At 40.9% G+C, this 21,343-nt stretch overlaps 2 protein-coding genes and 1 pseudogene across 2 annotated transcripts in view; 2 read left to right on the top strand and 1 right to left on the bottom strand.

Annotated features, from left to right (window-relative positions):
• LOC133722894 (polyadenylate-binding protein 7) overlaps positions 1-1,132 on the bottom strand; it is a 4,662-nt gene extending 3,530 nt beyond the window's left edge. The window contains exon 1 of the mRNA XM_062149750.1: positions 839-1,132. Within this exon, the coding sequence (XP_062005734.1) occupies positions 839-1,132 (294 nt within the window). The remainder of the gene's footprint in view (positions 1-838) is intronic.
• A 1,342-nt stretch (positions 1,133-2,474) lies between these two features.
• Positions 2,475-6,546, top strand: LOC133721722 (DEAD-box ATP-dependent RNA helicase 38). Its single transcript, XM_062148414.1, has 8 exons — positions 2,475-2,834; positions 2,930-3,223; positions 3,318-3,548; positions 3,838-3,903; positions 4,441-4,845; positions 4,928-5,054; positions 5,970-6,055; positions 6,238-6,546. The coding sequence occupies exons 1-8, from the start codon at positions 2,568-2,570 to the stop codon at positions 6,292-6,294; spliced, it is 1,533 nt and encodes a 510-aa protein (XP_062004398.1). The 5' UTR covers positions 2,475-2,567; the 3' UTR covers positions 6,295-6,546.
• An 8,911-nt stretch (positions 6,547-15,457) lies between these two features.
• On the top strand, positions 15,458-20,213 carry LOC133721087 (DEAD-box ATP-dependent RNA helicase 38-like; annotated as a pseudogene).
• Positions 20,214-21,343: the final 1,130 nt, after the last annotated feature.

Raw genomic sequence — 21,343 nt, 5'->3', positions numbered from 1 at the left:
AAAAAGGGGTTTTGTCCATTTACCCCATTTCTAGGGATTTTTTTCTCCCTTACCCCATTAAGTTTTTTTAATTCCCTCTTACCCAATACACTCTAAGGGAGTCTTCCCTAATACCCTATTAAGATTTTTTTTTTTTAAAACCATTTTACCCCTCACCCCTTTGTTACTTAGAGAGAGAGAGAGAGAATGGAAGAGAGAGAAACTATAGGAGACTTCGCCGGAGCTCGTCACCGGATTCCGGCCAACTTTCGCAGGATTCCGGTCACCGGCTGCCGCCCACCGGAAATTGCTGAAAATCTCACCGGAAAGTTTTTTTGCCCCCAATAGACGTCTATTGCCCCCTAATAGACGTCTATTGGCCCCCAATAGACGACTATCAGTCATGTATTGCCCCCCAATAGACGACTATCAGCCATATATTGCCCTCGAGTAGACGTCTATTGCCCCCCAATAGACGTTTAGATTACCAAAATGGTAATTAATCTTCCTAAAACTACACAAATAAAACTTTGATTAAAGAAAAAAAATGAGGAGATTACATAAATTCAAAACGTCTATTGCCCCCCAATAGACGACTATTGGTCATGTATTGCCCCTCAATAGACGTCTATTGCCCCCCAATATCAATATTCATCCAATTACATACTTAAAGAAGTAAATAATCTTGTATGCAATTACAGTTCGTCTAGCTTTTCTCGATGACCAACAGTCCTCAATACCACATCAAATTTTTCTGAATTGATTCCCAACACCTCAGAGGGATCTGCCCTTATCATCAACAATCACTATCTTCAACAATTAGACTAGACTTGATTGAACTCTACCAAAATTTGCTTACATGATTGAGAAGCAATTTCTCGGCGGTCTTGTGGAGCTTAGCCTGAGAATTCTCACGCTGTCTCCGGCGAGCGATCACAGTGCGGCGCTTGAGCGCCAGAGTTCCGCTGTCGAAAACAAACACCAATCTGGTCCGCAGGTACAGTAGCTTGCGGCGACTGGTCCTCCCTCCAGAAGCTCTTCGTTTGCTGCCTCTGCCTCCTCCACGTACTCCGGCTCCTCGAGGTCGACGATGATGGCGACGGCCACTGAGCCAGCCTACCGCCGAGCCGCTTGCTGCCCTTGCATCCTCCATTCTGGCTCCTCGAGTTCGACGGCCACTGATCCATTCCGGCTCCTCGAGTTCAACGGCCACTGCTCCATTCCGGCTCCTCGAGTTTGACGGTCACTGATCCATTCCGGCTCCTCGAGTTCGACGACCACTGCTCCATTCCGGCTCCTCGAGTTCGACGGTCACTGATCCATTCCGGCTCCTCGAGTTCGACGGCCACTGATCGAGGTGGACTTGATTTATGGTCTGCGAGAGAGTCACAGAGAGAGAGAGCGGGGAGGAGAGAGAGAGAGACAGAGACAGAGATGCGTCGTGCTGGGGAGAGAGAGGAGAGAGGTATGAGTGTAATTTATTAATTAGGTTAAGGGTAAAATTGACATTTTATTTTAAATTGGGTTAGTGGGAATTAAAATCTGTTGCTGGGGTAAGTGAGCTACTTTTATCAAATTTTGGTGCTTTGGGTCAAGACCCCAAGTACTTGGTACTTACCTCATTTTGAATTGGAGGCAACATCGAAAATAGAAAATAGCTATTCTAGTGAACGCAGGTCTGTCTACTAGCATAATAAGTTAATGCATAAAATAGTAATTTCTTTAGGAATCTTTTAGGGCCTGGATAACATATAAATTAATAATTATGAAATACCCATTAAAAAAAAACAACACACCCTAAGCATTTTTATTTAAATTCCATATATTATTTTTCCTTATCCAAACACACCCTATAACCAATCCAAACAGAAGAATTTGTAATTTGCGTCACTTAAATTCTATATAATGACATCCAAACAATAGAATTATCAATTTAATGATACTTACGTTGATGGAGTCGTAATTCTCTTCAGTTTAAATTTCTATGGATATTGAAAATGATTCATCCAAACTCATCGTAAAAGAATGAAGAAAATTATTACTTTTTGTAGTCTAACCTATACATGCAAATTTCCTTTTGTATTAGCAAACATAGAGAAAATCAAGTATTAAAATCATTTTCTTATAACAAATGATTCATAAGTCCTATCCTCATATTGATTCATAAGTGGTGTTGGCTCAGTGGTTAGAGCACCCACTACCTAATGACGGAGTCATGGGTTAGAGTCGCTGAGAATAAGTAATCACATTGAACTACATTGCAAAGTTTTTTTTTTATCGCATTCAACTATTTAGTTTAGTGATATGAAGTCTTCGCTTTGTAAATAGAAAGTCCCGAATTCGAATCAAGAATAAGTCGTCCAAATGGAAAAAGAATAGTTTTTTCTTTTTGGAGTTTGATTACGAAGGGGCAAGTCGAAGGCCCAACACTGTTTTACTGCGTTGGTACTAAGCAAAACCGCCTAATTAAGCTAAACCCGGGTTTATATAAAACCTCAGACCCTTCCAGAGACCTCAAAATCCTACTGGAGAGAGCTTTAACCCCTCCGCGACTCCACCGATCCAAACTTCATCTTTTACCGCGCGATATGGCCGAGACTGACACTGCCGCCGCCGCCACAACGACGCCACCAGTCGACACTTCTTCCTCCACCGACTCTGTCACCAGTGCACCTCCGCTGCCGGCGAAGCCCGTGATTAAATGCTGGGCCGACGAAGAGGATGATCCGCCGGAGGAGCCGGAGAAAACCGAAGCTCCTCCGTCTACTTCAGACCAGCCGGAGCTCGAAGTCGCCGCATTGAAGATCACTGAGAACAAGTTCCTCGACGATCCTGAAGACTCTCATATCAGCGCTGTACGCTCTCTCTCACTTCTATTCTCAATTTTTGGATTTGATAGAAATTAGGGTTTAGATTCTTACTTAATTTGGGGATTGAATTGGATATTCAGGTTACGGCCGGCGACACGCCGTACACGTCGGCGAGTACTTTCGAGGACCTGAATCTACCGGAGGCGGTGCTCAAGGGTTTGTATGTAGAGATGGGCTTCAAGAAGCCCAGTAAAATCCAGGCGATCACTTTGCCTATGATTTTGACTCCTCCGTACAAAGATCTGGTTGCTCAGGCCCATAATGGTTCCGGGAAGACGACCTGTTTCGTGCTTGGTATGCTCGGCCGTGTTGATCCCAATGTGAAAGCTCCTCAGGCTCTCTGCATTTGTCCCACCAGAGAGTTGGCTATTCAGGTTGAGTTTTCGAACAAAGCTGTTTACTTGTGATGCGAATTGAATGAAGTTGAGAGCTTTTTAGGGTCTGAGATAATTGATTTGAATGTGGCAGAATATGGAGGTTCTTCAGAAAATGGGGAAATACACTGGGGTTACTTCGGAGTGTGCCGTCCCTTCAGATAGGGAGAGGAATGCACCTTCGCCTAACTTCCGGGCCCCAGTTACGGCACAAATTGTGATTGGAACTCCTGGTACTATCAAGAGATGGATGTCGACGAAAAAGCTGGGTGTAAGCCGCGTGAAGGTCCTTGTTTTCGATGAGGCTGATCACATGCTGGCTGAGGTAAGCTGTTTTATTGATTTATTGCATGTTCTATCAGGTTGTAGTGAAATGTCAACTGTTGTACACAACAGAATTAGCCTTTGGGACAATTGATCTTAGGTCTTTGCTCACCGTTTAACACTGTCGAGCTTCTTCTGTTCATGATTTTAAGCATCCTCATTGTTTGATCTTTTAAGCCATAAGTGATGCCGCAGATATTGCATTTGATTGATTGCTGATAAGAATTCATTTATAAAAACTGATGCTTTTTTCTGTAATATTTGTTGACTACCTATATATTTCTGTGCAGGATGGCTTCCAAGATGATTCCTTAAGGATAAAGAGGGACACAGAAAAAGTTAGCCCTAACTGCCAGGTTTGTGAAACTAAGTTTGAACTTACATTGCACTTAAAAGTTTGTTGCATGATTTACATAATCTATTTCAATATCTGTCAGTGAGATCACCTCTTTTTCAAGGTTCAAGAAAACAAGTGTTGGCATTACTTCCCATTTCATTCATCACTAATTGTTTGAGGATAATAATCAAAGTTAGGCTAGGTAGTATAAGTTCTTAAATGAGAGTTTTGTGATAAACTATATGTACTGTTACTTCTTGAATACTCGATAAGATTAAACATTTTAATGCCATGATTAGATCACCTTGGTATTAAAATAAACATTATTATTCTTGGTAGTGGACATAAAGGAATGTTAATGGTGTACCTTGGTATTAAAATGAACATTATTATTCTTGGTAGTGGACATAAAGGAATGTTAATGGTGTAAGAATTTACCGCTGCTTGAACTGGGAATGTTTTGTGTATTACATTCTTTACATCTATGGATATAGTATGAATGTATAGAGTTGTATGGAGTGGTGGCTGAATACTTTCATATTGTATTTCTTTTCAGGTTCTTCTGTTTTCAGCTACATTTAATGAAAGAGTCACAAATTTTGTCTCAAGGGTTGTGAAACGTGGTAACAATCAACTTTTTGTCAAGAAAGAAGAGCTATCTTTGGAGGGTGTTAAGCAGTACAAGGTGTACTGTCCTGATGAACTGAGCAAGATTGAGGTTATCAAGACCAAAATTTTTGACCTGGGAGAAAAATTAGGACAGAGGATTATATTTGTTCGGACAAAAAATAGCGCAAGAATGTTGTATCAACAACTTTCTGATGATGGTTATGCTGTTACTGCTATTCAAGGTGCCCTCAACACCGAGGATAGAGACAAAATAATCAAAGAGTTTAAAGATGGTTTAACCCAAGTTCTCATATCAACTGATGTACTTGCCAGAGGCTTCGACCAACAGCAGGTGCTGGCTTTGCCTCCATTCTTTTTCTCTTCTAGCTTATATGCCTCACTAGATTTACAAGGTGACACGATACCTTTTGTAGGTTAACTGTGTTGTCAATTATGATCTTCCGGTCAAATATTCACCTGGTCCCCGGTCACAACCTGTAGAACCTGATTATGAGGTGTACCTGCATAGAATTGGCAGGGCAGGGCGTTTTGGTCGCAAGGGTAAGTTTCTGATTCCTGTATCTGTCGTATGGACTGTTCTATTTATATTTTCTATTCTGTCCCTTTCCATATATTGGGACTGCAACACCCAAAAAGGAAAAAAAGAAAAAAAGAAAAAGAATACTATTTTGACTGAGCACAATTATTTAGGGATTTAGAGCAAAGCACTTATTTGGAGTACATCTCTGAAATTTCCTGTATTATGCAAGGGGTATTCGCATAATTGGCAATGCCCATACACTTCTCATTTTTCACCTGTTTGGATGTGAATATCACAAATTGAGAGGGTGGAGGAGTTGGTACTTTAAAGGGTTCAGCACTGCGTATGAATTTTTTTTTTCCTTTTGTTCTTTTTTTCTGGAGGGACAATGACTTTTTGAGTTGGTCGTGTTGTTTGAAAACCTGCTTCTACAGGAAGCAGATTATGACATCAATAGCTTGTAGAGGGGTACTTTAAATTGTTGAGTAGTGCTAGTGGCTGATTTTGCTATATCTACTCAGTCTTTCATTGGGATACCAGTCATGGCTCTTGCCAATCCTGCTGAGCTTAGTTCAATCTTCTCTTGTCTTGAGGTTGATCTTTTGCAAATAGGTTTATTGTTTGCATTTATGGATTGCATTTGAGGTTGATAGATCCAACTCACTTGGCTGATGTGCTGGTTGGATTGGCAGTTGTTAAGAATTGCGATAGAAGCTTATTTTTAGGGAGATGCTGTATGTTATATGGTACATGTTCATCACTTTAAACACCAGTGCTCCAAAGCATCTCTTTAGAAGAGCTGTAACTATCCAATTAATCCCATTTGCATTGATCATGCTTCTCATTAAGACAATTTTTGGTAGTATAAAGATATTGCATTGATATGTAAAAATGGAGACATTGACCAAGTGGTGTATGCATATGTAATTCTGCAGGAGCTGTGTTTAACTTGATTTGCGATGATAATGACGAGTTGGTCATGTCAAAAATTGAGCAGTATTTTGACATCAAAGTACCAGAGGTAACTATTCTTGCACCTTATCCTACATAAATTCTGCCTTTTGGAAGCGTCTAATTGTATACATCAGGTTGTGAGGTTTTCAGAAGTTCCAAAATTGTCTCTGCTCTGTACTTGTTAGTGGTTAGATTATTGGGGGGGGGAACTTTAAACTTGTCTGATTGCTTTCTTCTTGCTTTCTCCAGGTTAAAAATACTGATGAGGCTTTTGAAGGGGCTCTTAAAACAGCTGGCTTACTGTAAGTCAGTAATGACCTATACAGTTTTCAGTGCAACCAGTTTTTGGGCTAATAGAATAGTTGGCGACAACGCAGCAGAGAGCATTTCTCGTATCTTCCAAAGATTTTGTTTTGTAATTCTCATTTGATTATATTTATAGATCTATGGGGATTTGATGGGTTTGTTGTCTAGTTCTGTAAATGTTACCCTTGCATAACAAAACAGGGCGAAGATCTTTAAATTATCCATTATTGTGCCATATGGGTTATGACTCTACCTGTCTGCCTTTTTGTTTCTGCTTCTGTTGAATTATAAACTGAAACATATTGTTCTTCCCTCACACGCCTTCTCCTGCATCTTTGGTGGAGGATGTGCGGTGCAGGGAAGAGTGATGGCTACTGGTACGGTGCACACCAGATATAAGAACAAGCAAATAAATCATTTTTTTTTCCCTTTCTTCTTCGAGGGGAAGCACATATGTTGCATTCCCTCATGGTCTCATGCCACTAAACTAACAAAATTGTCGATTACAAACAGATTAAACAAAACTGAAAGCCTATACAGTACTGAAGGATCTAAGAAACCATTTCATTAAGATCAGGCAGTGGAAACCTCAGAATTACCGCAATGCCGCTCAGATTAGCTAGCTCCTCCCTAGATACATGCTCGGATGAAAACTCAAACGCCTTCCCTCCTGCCTTTTTCACCGACTCCACAAACCCTCTGTACTTATACCTCGTCTCAATCTCTACACTCTCATACAAGTCATCGGTAATCAAGAGCGTTTCAATGGCCTTCAACTCATGCGCCATCTCCACATTCTTGGTACCATAACACACTCGGTCCAAATCCGTTGTTAGCAAATCCGAAAACTCCTTCTAAAAGCCTTGATCTCCATCACAGCCTTGGTGTCTCTGATCAAGTTCATCACGGTACTGTCATGCAAAACCTCATGCAAACTATTGTTCCTGTCTTTCCCTTTGCTCCTCGTCTTAAAAACGACAATGCGTTGTGTTTACGTGTTTGACCAGTCAATTATTTTTTCTTAGTTAACGTTGGGTTTGTTTTGTTGTTTCCTAATTACAAGGATAGTGGGATTAGCCTTATCCTTAGTGTGGTAGTTTAGTTGGCAAAGTATCCTTGTTTTTCTAGTAATCAGTTGTAACACCCATCTATTTAAGATGATGGAATTCTTTCAATAAGGGTATTGAAATTCTATTCAATAGCCTTGTGTTATTAGAGGTCCCGGTTCCTCAATTAACCGTTATCACTTTCCCAATCAATCACCATAGGTTCCAGCAAAGCCAACAAGAACAACCCCCAGTACGTACCAATTTGGTATCAGAACAAGGGCATGGATCCTCGTGTGGAGAAGCTAGAGGCTAATGTTGGCTCGCTCACCACTAGTGTTAGCGCACTTGCCATTGACCAGAAGAAAATCATGGGTCAATTGGCTGAGGTGGTTTCACAGCTCAAGTCCAAATCCAACTTTGAAGAGGGAGAGAAATCTACCAATTTCAAGCAAATTTTCGATGACCGATCTGATGGAAGTCATAAAGGTGGACCAGCTTACAATCCTAAGACAGTCAAGCTCGACTTTCCTCGTTTCAGGGGCGATGAGGACACCACAAGCTGGGTTTGCAGGGCTGAGCAATTTTTCCGTTTTCATCACACTCCTGACGAAGAACGGGTGGAACTAGCATCATTCCATTTGGAGGGAGACGCTCAATTATGGTTCCAACTTTTGATTCAAGATGGTGGGGAGGTGTCCTGGCGTAAGTTTTGTGATGGGCTACATGCAAGATTCGGCCCTAATTAGTTTCAAGATTTCTTCGCTGAGTTAGCAAAACTAGAGCAACACGGTTCTGTTCGTGATCGAGTTTCAATCTCGCTTTGAAAGGCTATTGCCTAAAGTTGAGCCTCTTTCACAAGAGAGGCAGGTGAGTTTTTTCATTAGTGGGTTGAAAACAATCCTCAAAGCTGATGTTTTGGCTGGTCGTCCTACTTCCCTCTCGGATGCTATTGGTCTTGCACTACTTTTTGAAGCTCGATATGAATCCCAGCAGCGTACTGTGCCAGCAATCATGGAGCCAAAAAAGACCCAAATTTCAGCTCGTACAGAAACATCAAATCGCACTCCACCTGTTTGACGAATGTCCCCTGTCGAGTTGCAAGAGAGACGAGCAAAATGATTGTGCTACAACTGTAATGAGAGGTTTGTCCCTGGACCTAGATGCAAAAAAATTTTCTTAATTGATGCTATTACTGAAGAAGAAGATGGAGATGTTATGATGGACAAAGGAGAAGCTGTGTTTGAAGACGCCAATGCTCTGCCAGAAATTTCTCTACATGCTATTTCAGGCTCTAGTGCAACAGATACTATGCGGGTGAAGGGAAGCATTGGGCATACTACAACTACTATTCTGGTAGATTTGGGCAGTACTCATAATTTCATGAATGAGAACCTTGCTAAACAAATGGGACTACAACCTGAAAACTCAAGAAAGTTTCAAGTTATGGTAGCTTCAGGTGAAAGGTTGTCTAGTCAAGGTAAGTGTACAAATGTCCAGTTGAATTTGCAAGGATTGACTATTTTTGTTGACCTCTACTTGCTTCCATTAGAGGGCTATGATGTAGTTTTGGGGACCCAATGGTTGCGTACACTTGGCCCAATTTTGTGGGACTTTGAAAAATTACAGATGAAGTTTAAGTTGGCTGGCAAGGTGGTGAGTCTTCAAGGCCTCTCAACTCCTAGAAATAAGTGGGTTGGAGACTTGCGATTCAACAGAGAGATTAAGAAAAGCATAAGAGGAGTATTTTTGAGGTTGAATTGTATGGAGAAGCAGACAACAAAAAAGAATGAGCTCCCACTTCACCAATTGCAACAAATTTTGGGTGAGTATAAAGATATATTCCAAGAGCCAAGAGGACTACCTCCCTCAAGAGCCCATGATCACCGAATTCCATTGAAACAAGGAGCTGATCCAGTTTGTGTCAAGCCATATCGGTACCCACAGTATCAGAAATCAGAGATAGAGAAAATAGTGAAGGAGATGCTTACTACAGGAGTCATCAAGCCAAGTAACAGCCCTTACTCATCCCCTGTCATTTTAGTTAAAAAACATGATGGATCTTGGCGTATGTGTGTCGACTACAGGGCCCTCAATCAAATCACCATTAAGGATAAATTTCCTATTACAGTCATTGATGAGTTACTTGATGAGTTACATGGGGCAAGAGTCTTTACAAAGTTGGATTTGCGTAGTGGGTATCATCAGATTTTGGTAGTGCCGGATGATAGACCAAAAACAGCATTTCGAACACATCATGGGCATTACGAATTTTCAGTCATGTCGTTTGGTCTCACAAATGCACCATCCACCTCCAAGCTTTGATGAATGAGGTATTTCAAAGTTATCTGCGGAAATTCATCTTAGTATTTTTTGATGATATTCTTGTTTATAGCAAAACATGGGCATTCAGCACTTGCATATTACATTCTCTGTATTAAGAACTCACAAATTGTTTGTAAAAAAAGAGAAATGTCAGTTTGGCCAAAGTGAGGTACAATACCTTGGCCATGTAATCTCAGGTTCTGGAGTTGCTGTGGATCCTGACAAGATTGCTGTGATGACGAATTGGCCTAAACCAAATTCCTTGAAGGCACTTAGAGGATTTTTGGGGTTAACAGGCTATTACAGGAAGTTCATTCAGCATTTTGGCAAAATTGCTGCACCACTCACACATATGTTGAAGAAAGATTCATTCTTGTGGACACCTGCAGCTGAAAAATCATTCCTACAATTGAAGGAAGTGATGACTAAGGCACCGGTGTTGGCTTTACCCGATTTCTCAAAAACTTTTATATTGGAATGTGATGCTAGTGGGTCAGGTATTGGAGCTGTATTAATGCAAGAGAGGCCTATTGCATTTTTTAGTCAAGCACTGCATGGAAAGAACTTGTTGTTGTCCACTTATGAGAAGGAGATCCTCGCCTTGGTGTTATCGGTGCAAAGATGGCGTCCATACTTATTGGGGCGTCAATTTCGGGTGCGAACTGACCAACACAGTTTGAAGTATTTGTGGAACCAAAAGATTACAACCACAGCTCAACAGAGGTGGCTTTACAAGCTTATGGGTTTTGACTTCATTATTGAGTACAAAAGGGGGAAGGAAAATATAGTGGCAGATGCTCTCTCTAGGCGAGAAGGAAAAAATGGTGAGCAAGGTTCGAAAAAACGCTAGGCGCTAGTCGGGCGGTGGACAGGTGACTAGCGCCCAGACGCTTAGGCGGGTGCCTAGGCGGCGCCTAGGCGGTTTTATATTATTTTTATTTTTATTTTATTTTTATAATATATATATATATATAAAGAAAAATAAAATAAGAGGAGGAAAAATATATATTTAATTAAATTATTAAACTTTTGTTTAACATAACATTTATTTAATTGAATATTTGTTTAATTAAACAAGCAAAACACCGAAGTAGTATTAATTATGCTTTTAATTATTCTTTGGCTTGCACATGCGTCACACCAGCCTATCCAGAAGAAAAAGATAAACTTTCCGTTCTGTTCGCAAGTCTACCAAAAGCAGGGCTCCAAGGAAGCAATTGTTTGCGGTTGCCAGCGATTAGTTGAAGACCGAACTCTTGATTTTGGGGATCAAAGCATCGTCGTCGAACTGGTGAGATGCAGAAGACGAGGAGGAGAGAGAGAGGGAGTAGAGTTCTGATTGGGTGGAGAGGCGGAGGTCGACGACGGGGACAGAGTCGACGTGGAGGTGGAGGTGGTGGTGGTGGTGGTCGACGGTGGCCATGGCATTGAAGAGAATAGCAATGAATTGGGAGAAACATATCGAAACCCAGACAAATATATAATAAACCCGCCTACTCCGCCCAGACGATTATGGCCGACTAATCGCCCGCCTAGGCTGACTAATCGCCCGCCCAAATCCATGTCCGCCTACCTCACCGAATAGGTGTTACTCGCGGCGGTCAGCCACCGCCCAGCGCCTAGGCGCCGCCTAGGCGGCCGAGTTTTAGAACACTGATGGTGAGCAATTGGGACAGTTGGCAGCAATTAGTCAACCAATTTCTAAATGGGTGGAGGTAATTAAAGAAGAGGTGAGTTCTAATTCAGAATTGCAAGGAGTGCTCCAGCGTATTCAAAATGATGAAGCAGTGGGTCCTTGGAAATTTATAGATGGGCTCATTCTTTTCAAGGACAGAATTTATCTTGCTGCAAATTCTTCTTTAATTCCAGACATCATGGGGCAATTCCACAACAGCACCCATGAAGGATACCACAAGACTCTCCAGAGAATTCGAGCCAGTTTTTATTGGATGGGGATGCGAAAGCAAATTCGTGATTTTGTAGCTACTTGTGATATATGCCAACGCCATAAATCTGAACAACTTGCTCCACAAGGAGTACTCCAACCGCTGCCAATTCCTAATAAGGTATGGGAATGTATTTCAATGGATTTCATTGATGGTCTTCCCAAATCAAAAGGGAAGATCGCCAACAATATTTGTTGTGGTTGATAGACTATCCAAGTATGCCCACTTCATTCCATTATCACATCCATACACAGCTATGGGAGTTGCTCAAATTTTCTTTGATAATGTCTTCAAATTACATGGTATGCCAGAGTCCATTGTTTGTGATAGAGATCCCACATTTACAAGTTTATTTTGGGCAGAATTATTCAAGTTGTAGGGCACTGTTTTAATTATAGTTCGGCATACCACCCGCAAACTGACAGTCAAAGTGAAGTTGTAAACCGTACTGTTGAGATGTACTTGAGATGTTTTACAAGTTCCCAGCCGAAGGAATGGAGTAAGTGGTTGTCATGGGCTGAATACTGCTACAACACTAGTTGGCATTCTACAATCAAGACTACCCCATTTGAGGTTGTTTATGGTAGACCACCACCAACGTTGTTGTCTTATATTCCAGGTTTAGCTAAGGTTGAAGCTGTGGAGAAACAATTAATGAGTCGTGATGAGATTGTTAAAGACTTGAAAGTCAGTATTAAAGAGGCTCAAGCTTGAATGAAGCAGGTATATGATCGGCATCATTGAGAAAGGGAGTTCGAAGAAGGAGACTGGGTGTATTTGCGACTTCAACCTTATAGTCAGTCATCATTGTCATTAAGGAAGAATATCAAGTTGGCTCCAAGGTTTTATGGGCCATTCCAAGTCCTTAAAAGGGTTGGTGTTGTTGCCTATAAGCTGGCTTTGCCTAAGGAATCCCGGATTCATCCGGTGTTCCATGTTTCTTTGCTTAAAAAGAAGATTGGTGAGAAGATTCAAGTCCAAGCAGAGCTTCCTAGTCAGTTGAGTCCTCATGAGACTTTTTTCCCTAAGCCTCAAGCTGTTCTTGATCGTCGAGTTTATCGAAGATGAGAACAAGTTTTGATTCATTGGCAAGGCCTGTCTCCAGCCGAAGCAACCTGGGAAGATTTGAAGTCTATGAAGCCGCAATTTCCAGATTATTGCCTTGGGGACAAGGCTGTTTTTTAAGGAGGAGAGAATTGTTACGTGTTTGACCAGTCAATTATTTTTTCTTAGTTAACGTTGGGTTTGTTTTGTTGTTTCCTAATTACAAGGATTAGCCTTATCCTTAGTGTGGTAGTTTAGTTGGCAAAGTATCCTTGTTTTTCTAGTAATCAGTTGTAACACCCATCTATTTAAGATGAGGGAATTCTTTCAATAAGGGTATAGGGAATTCTTTCAATAAGGGTATTCAGATTCTATTCAATAGCCTTGTGTTATTAGAGGTCCCGGTTCCTCAATTAACCGTTATCACTTTGCCAATCAATCACCATAGGTTCCAGCAAAGCCAACAAGAACAACCCCCAGTACATACCACATTGCTTGTTGTTCTCTACTGACTTGACCTTCAACCTATTCGCCTCCGCAATCATAAAACGACGGAATTCGTCCTTTGCGTTTCCCTGACTCCTTATTACGACACACCGTACGACGCTCAGATCAACGTGCTTCACGAAAGCTTGGAAAATGTTCTCGAAGTACTTGTTAGGGTTGGAGTGAGTTTCCACCTTGGCGCAGAGTCTTGGTCTGCCTGGGCCCCACCAAGAACAGTTGTGCGAGTCTCGTTGGCTGTAGCAGAACCACGACGAGGTCGGCTCCGACGACCTTTTTGAACCCTTGGCGCAGTTTCTCGACCGAGACCTTATCCCTTCTTGACGTGCTAGTTGGTAGTGAGGGTCGTGCCCTGCACGCTCAGGGTGGACGAGTCCTTATGGTAGTCCACGACGGTGATCGAGATTTCGAGAATGACCTTCATGCGGGAGCTATATTTGATGTTGCGGGTGGTGGCGGCGATGATGATGTCACCGGGGGAGATGAGGTTGAAAACAAACCAGACGTCGTCGAGGTCTTCGGGGAGGATCTTGACCGTCCCTCGTTGATTCACAATGATATTGTTTTCTATGACGAGTTTCATCTATCTATCTTGTTCGTTCTTCCTCGTTTTCTTTGATTATCTTGGAGAATGGAGATGCTGCTAGATTGAGGGAGAGCTGTACTTGCGGTCATTCTTTGAATCGTAATTTTACGTTTACCTTTGTTAATTTCTTAGTGGAGGATTACTTGCGCTTTAAGAAACTTGTAGGCCTAAGGATTCATTTTTGTAGACGGTTTCCTCTTTGGTTTAGGAGTAGTTGTCAAAAGTGTCAATTTTCTTGCTTTGCTTATCCTAGTGACATAAGAAAGCATGGGAGTCGTATATATGGGGGTCTGTTAAATAACCTTCTGATTGATAAGTCACTATAGTTGGTATGTACATGAGGTGTCTGATTGAGGGCTCATGAGTGTGGCATAGAATTACTGTGTTGGCCGGATACGTGCAGTGAAACTATGCATTAAGAGCATGCCTGTGTGCCTGAGCCACACATGTATAAGCATGGACATTAATTTGAGAGGTAGCATACGTGGCCATTAATTGTATTATCAAGCAGGTATATGTGAGCTACAATCGCACACTGATCGATTGCTCAGTAAGATATACAGATGAGAGGGAATTTTGAAAACTTAGCTTTGGGTGATCGGAGCAATTTTGGGTGATCGGAGCAATGAGAGATGTGAGCCAATCCAAAAGCTACAAGTGGTCATGGCCGGATCAAATATGCAGGTGATCGTGGAATAGAAGTTCAAAAAGGCGTGGCCCATGGTGGGCTACAGCCCACACCCAAAATTTCTAAACTTAGAATTTTTTTTGGCCATATATATTCTTTGCTTGAAGAATTTAATTGTATTTTATTTCTATTCTACTTTAAGAGGCATATTGCTTGATTTTTTGGGTAAATTAGGCCAGAAATATAGTGGTTGAGAATTGTGATATAGATTCAATAATTAAAGATTTTCTATGCTATTCAAGAGCGCATGATAATTTTTTTTTTTATATATATTTTTTTATCTTAGACTTTTGTTATCGAAATTCTTTCAAATGTTATATTGTTGATTTTTTTTTTTTAGATCAATTAGTTATTTGAATATTTGATATGTATTTAATATATGATGGGGTTTAATTTAAGGAAAGAATAAAACATTTAGTTTTTTTTTAAAGTAAGAATTAGTAAACTTTTTTTTTTTTTTTAGCCCACCTCATTTTAAAATCCTCGCCCTGCCATTGGAAGTTCAGCTGCTGTCATTCGTCGAAGAAGTGCTCGGAGTGGTCTGCAAGACTTGAGGGAGTGGTATGCAAGACTTGAATGAGAGAGGACGATGATGAGAGGATGGCGGTGACGACAACAGAGAAACAAATATGAGAAGAAAGAGAATGCAATCAACTTCAGCAACCCACCAGAGAAACAAATCAGACACGTCTAGCCGTATCCAAGCCACATCGAAGAGATTGAAAGCCAACGCCGGCTAGAGACATTGGGGGACGGGCAAAGAAACCAAATTCTTAACTTCCAAAAGCTAGTTCGCTTTCGAATAGAAAAACCATCTCAGACTGACGAGATGATTTACTCGTAAAACGAGAGATCAGGAGTTGACTAGTTGTTGTATTTATGAGTTAATAATTTGATTAAAAAAAAAAAAATTAAAGAGTCGTGGAATTTTTGTTTTTCATTAACATAGGCTCTAGGCTTACCCAGCTTGCTTGGGTCAAATCTTACCGTTACTCATTAATTGGGCTTTTTTGGGCTCCTTTTGTTAGGTTGGTTGGCTGAAGGAACAGATGTCTTAGAGATCTAGGTCGCCGCCGCCTGTGTCTCAAAAACAAATGAAAAAAATCCAGGCACTCGGAGCTGTTCTTCTTCCGTCCTTGAAAGAATCAGACGGATATTTGCGAAGATGTACGCGGATGATGGCTGGTTGTGCGCTATTGTCTTTCGTGTTCATTGGAATCTTATTAATATACTCCCTCTTCCTGTTTGTCCGATCAGCGGTGTGGACGGACGATGTTGCATATCCCCATTTTCGGATCGACTCAGCTGCCGTGTTCGAACTGGAGACGACTGACTACGATTTGAGTGCGACATGGAACTTTACGCTCGTCGCTTCATACCCTAATTATGGAAAGCTAGCTATTTTCGACCGTGTCCGAGCATTCGTCTACTACTGCCCCAAAGACGACATGTATTTTGGGGATAAGTACGAGTACTCTCTCGCAAAGAAGCAGTTGCCTCCTTTCTTTATGTACGGAGGGAACGAAACCCGGCTTGATTTCAGGGTCGGAGTAATTGGGGCTCCTATCAGCCCTGACGAAGCCAAACAAATCTCGGTGGGGAAGACTGTGGTTGGGTCGGTGAAATTTGGGTTGATGCTGATGACTCCGCATAAAAACAGGACCGATGACACGAACGGGTTTATTCGGTTTTGTGACCCCATTGAATTCGTATTTTCCTCCCGTACTAATAACACCGGAGTTTTTACAGGTCAGTCAAGGGCATGCCGTTTTGATTAATCAGGTGTTTCGAGGTTTATGGATTTGTTGCGCGGTTGGTGAAGAATGCAGTTGAATATGATACCAGCAGAAGACAAGACAGATTACCTTTTAATGGGCAGGCAGGGCTCATCAGTTCCATCAAAATTTCCCTATATTAACCGGCATTCCAAACTGTTTTGTCATTGTTACCAGTTTCTTCATTGCTGTTGTAACCAAACACAGTTCACCATATGATCCATGTTTTTGCAATGATTTAATCTGAAACAAGAAACCCAGAAATTGCTTGGGATGTTGTTGAGTTGCACTTGGTTTGTCCTGAGTGCTGCTAGGAGATCTTAACAATTAAGAGAGAGAAGTGTAAGTTAGTCAACAGGTTGCCCAAATTTGGAATCTGTTGTTTTAGCTGATGAGTAGTAGAGCCCTTAAGTTTCATTAGTAAAGTATTTGACCATTAAGCGAGTATTTGTATTCTCATGCAAGCTGAATGTATTTGATGCTAATCAGCTTGGTTCCTGCAAAATGCCTATTTCAGTATGCGTGCCGTGCCCCGCTTCATCAGTCCTTTAGATGACCTGATGCGGTTACGTTTCATTTGTGTGTGTATAAAGGAGATGAAAATTCAAACAACATACCTCTCGATATTGGAAGAGAGGTAGGTTCTTCTGCCAAGCTTTACCATATTTTGTATATTGCAGAAGCCATTTCGACCATACTTTGAAACTAGGCTCAGCCAAACTAAATTTTGTGTGAGCATGAGCTGCATTGTTGCACTCACAGGATTGGAAACAGAGGGTTGATCAACAGGTAGCTAACCTTTACTTGGTGTCCTTCTACTAGTCTTCCCACTGCGCTTTGCTTCAGTGGGATCAATTTCAATGAACACAGGAGAAAAACACCATGAATTGCAAAATTTAACCATTCCATGATTGGCACCAGTTACGCTTTATGAGGGAATCCTTGCACAATCCAAGAGTTCACTATTGCAACCATTAGATGCCCAAAGCCAATTCCACGATCGGCTTCAAGAAGCTCAGCAAAATCCAGGCGATCACTTTGCCTATGATTTTGACTCCTCCGCACAAAGATCTGGTTGCTCAGGCCCATAATGGTTCCGGGAAGACGACCTGTTTCGTGCTTGGTATGCTCAGCCGTGTTGATCCCGATGTGAAAGCTCCTCAGGCTCTCTGCATCTGTCCCACCAGAGTTGGCTATTCAGGTTGAGTTTTTGAACAAAGCTGTTTACTAGTTTACTGTTTTGTTGCGAATTGAATGAAGTTGAGAGGTTTTTAGGGTCTGAGATTTGATTTTGAATGTGCCAGAATATGGAGGTTTTTCAGAAGATGGGGAAATACACTGGGATTACTTCGGAGTGTGCCGTCCCTTCAGATAGGGAGAGGAATGCACCTTCGCCTAATTTCCGGGTGCCAGTTACGGCACAAATTGTGATTGTTGGAACTCCTGGTACTATCAGGAGATGGATGTCGATGAAAAAGCTGGGTGTAAGCCGCGTGAAGGTCCTTGTTTTCGATGAGGCTGATCACATGCTGGCTGAGGTAAGCTGTTTTATTGATTTCTTGCATGTTCTATTAGGTTGTAGTGAAATGTCAACTGTTGTACGCAGCAGAATTAGCCTTTGGGACAATTGATCTTAGGTCTTTGCTCACAGTTTAACGCTGTCGAGCTTCTTCTGTTCATGATTCTAAGCATCCTCATTGTTTGATCTTTTAATCCATAAGTGATGTCGCAGATATTGCATTTGATTGATTGCTGATAAGAATTCATTCATAATAACTGATGCTTTTTGGTGTAATTTTTGTTGACTAACCTATATATTTCTGTGCAGGATGGCTTCCAAGATGATTCCTTAAGGATAAAGAGGGACACAGAAAAAGTTATCCCTAACTGCCAGGTTTGTGAAACTAAGTTTGAACTTCTATTGCGCTTAAAAAGTTTGTTGCATGATTTACATAATCTATTTCAATATCTATCAGTGAGATCACCTCTTTTCTAAGGTTCAAGAAAACAAGTGTTGGCGTTACTTTCCATTTCATTCATCACTAATTGTTTGAGGATAATAATCAAAGTTAGGCTAGGTATTATAAGTTCTTAAATGAGAGTTTTGTGATAAACTATCTGTACTGTTACTTCTTGAATACTCGATAAGATTAAACATTTTAATGCCATGATTAGATCACCTTGGTATTATAATGAACATTATTATTCTTGGTAGTGGACATAAAGGAATGTTAATGGTGTAAGAATTTACCGCTGCTTGAACTGGGAATGTTTTGTGTATTACATTATTTACATCTATGGATATAGTATGAATGTATGGAGTTGTATGGAGCGGTGGCTGAATACTTTCTTATTTGTGTTTCTTTTCAGGTTATTCTGTTTTCAGCTACATTTAATGAAAGAGTCACAAATTTTGTCTCAAGCGTTGTGAAACGTGGTAACAATCAACTTTTTGTCAAGAAAGAAGAGCTATCTTTGGAGGGTGTTAAGCAGTACAAGGTGTACTGTCCTGATGAACTGAGCAAGATTGAGGTTATCAAGACCAAAATTTTTGACCTGGGAGAAAAATTAGGATAGAGGATTATATTTGTTCGGACAAAAAATAGCGCAAGAATGTTGTATCAACAACTTTCTGATGATGGTTATGCGGTTACTGCTAGTCAAGGTGCCCTCAACACCGAGGATAGAGACAAAATAATCAAAGAGTTTAAAGATGGTTTAACCCAAGTTCTCATATCAACTGATGTACTTGCCAGAGGCTTTGACCTACAGCATGTGCTGGCTTTGCCTCCATTCTTTTTCTCTTCTAGCTTATATGCCTCACATGATTTACATGCTGACATGATACCTTTTGTAGGTTAACTGTGTTGTCAATTATGATCTTCCGGTCAAATATTCACCTGGTCCCTGGTCACAACCTGTAGAACCTGATTATGAGGTGTACCTGCATAGAATTGGCAGGGCAGGGCGTTTTGGTAAGTTTGTCCCACTAATCATTTATTGGGATACCAGTCATGGCTCTTGCCAATCCTGCTGAGCTTAGTTCAATCTTCTCGTATTGAGGTTGATCTTTTGCAAATGGGTTCATTGTTTGCATTTATGGATTGCATTTGAGGTTAATAGATCCAACTCACTTGGCTGATGTGCTGGTTGGATTGGCAGTTGTTAAGAATTGCGATAGAAGCTTACTTTTAGGGAGATGCTCTATGTTATATGGTACATGTTCATCACTTTAAACACCAGTGCTCCAAAGCATCTCTTCAGAAGAGCTGTAACTATCCAATTAATCCCATTTGCATTGATCATGCTTTTCATTAAGACAATTTTTGGAAGTATAAAGATATTGCATTGATATGTAAAAATGGAGACATTGACCAAGTGGTGTATACATATGTAATTCTGCAGGAGCTGTGTTTAACTTGATTTGCGATGATAATGACGAGTTGGTCATGTCAAAAATTGAGCAGTATTTTGACATCAAAGTACCAGAGGTAAACTATTCTTGGACCTTATCCTACATAAATTCTGCCTTTTGGAAGCGTCTAATTGTATACATCAGGTTGTGAGAGGTTTTCAGAAGTTCCAAAATTGTATTTGCTCTGTACTTGTTAGAGGTTAGATTATTGGGGAGTACTTTGAACTAGTCTGATAGCTTTCTTCTTGCTTTCTCCAGGTTAAAAATACTGATGAGGCTTTTGAAGGGGCTCTTAAAACAGCTGGCTTACTGTAAGTCCGTAATGACCTATACAGTTTTCAGTGCAACCAGTTTTCGGGCTAATAGAATAGTTGGCGACAACGCAGCAGAGAGCATTTCTCGGATCTTGCAAAGATTTTGGGGATTTGATGGGTTTATTGTCTAGTTCTGTAAATGCTACCCTTGCATAACAAAACAGGGCGAAGATCTTTAAATTTGTTTGAGGACAAGTAAAATAACAGAGAGAGAGAGAGAGAGAGTAATGTTTCTGAACTAATGGAGATTCAAGTGTGTTTATTCATCTCATACAAGAGGGTATTTATAGGAATACATTACAAGTGTGAAAGCTCAAAGATAATATCAAGCTTGGTATCAACTTGATTTACAGCTGCAGCTCAACATGGTAGCTGTGATGATGAAAGTTGCCATGCTTGTTGTCCTTTGGCATAAAGCTTGTCACACAAGTCTCTATACCTATTTTATACACTCAAGTATCTTATCTATACACTCAAGTACCTATTGTATACATGATATAGACATTTATACTATGACTCATATGTACATCATGAGTCATGTATACTACAACACTCTCCCTTGGATATTTCATGTCAATAGTATTGTCTAGGTCGTGCGCTTCGAAATTGCCTCGTTAAAAACCTTGCCAAGTAATAAAACCCTGTGGGAAAAAACAACCTTGGTCGAAGGAGAAAAGAATACAACGCGCGTTGAGTGTGGAGTATGTATCTGGATACTCCCCCTGATTTAGACTCCCCCTGGAGATTGTGGGAGTTCCGATAACCTTCTTAATCCGATACTCTTCACATGTTTCTCGAAAGGGGATTTTGGTAACGACTTAGTAAATAAGTCCTCTACATTATCCTCTGATCGGATTTGATTCACTTCAATTTTTAGAAGTGTTTGTTGTTGCTGATTGTAGAAGAATTTTGGCGATATATGCTTGGTGTTGTCCCCTTTGATGAAACCTAATTTCATTTGCTCAATACAAGCTGCATTATCTTCGTAAATGCATGTAGGTTCTTCTGTGGTAGACTTCAAACCACAAGTTCCTCGAATGTGTCTGTTTACAGACCTTAGCCATATGCATTCACGCACGGCTTCATGTAGAGCAATAATCTCTGCATGATTCGAGGAAGTAGCAACAAGGGTCTGTTTTGTGGATCTCCAAGATATCGCGGTGCTTCCCATGGTAAAGACATAACCTGTTTGGGAGCGACCTTTGTGAGGGTCAGAGAGATACCCTGCATCAGCAAAACCTATCAAAACATCATTATTATTTTGATGGAGGGGAGGTGGAGAACATCGGCCACCATGGATGGTGTCGCCGGAGTCTATATTACGGAAGGTGGCTTTTTGCCTTGTGGGGTCTGATCCCATGCTTCCGTTTTTCCTTTTCTCCCTGTAGGGATAAAACAAGCCCATA

The sequence above is a fragment of the Rosa rugosa genome, chromosome 7 (assembly GCF_958449725.1).
Source record: "Rosa rugosa chromosome 7, drRosRugo1.1, whole genome shotgun sequence".
Taxonomy (NCBI): Eukaryota; Viridiplantae; Streptophyta; class Magnoliopsida; order Rosales; family Rosaceae; genus Rosa; species Rosa rugosa.
This window is presented reverse-complemented; position numbering and strand designations above follow the sequence as displayed.

Bases quoted from the DNA above. Each gene is read 5' to 3' on its own strand.
- LOC133721722 (XM_062148414.1), top strand. From the start codon at position 2,568: ATGGCCGAGACTGACACTGCCGCCGCCGCCACAACGACGCCACCAGTC. The intron at 3,904-4,440 runs GTTTGTGAAACT...ATTTCTTTTCAG, and splicing joins AAGTTAGCCCTAACTGCCAG to GTTCTTCTGTTTTCAGCTAC. The intron at 6,056-6,237 runs GTAACTATTCTT...TGCTTTCTCCAG, and splicing joins TTGACATCAAAGTACCAGAG to GTTAAAAATACTGATGAGGC.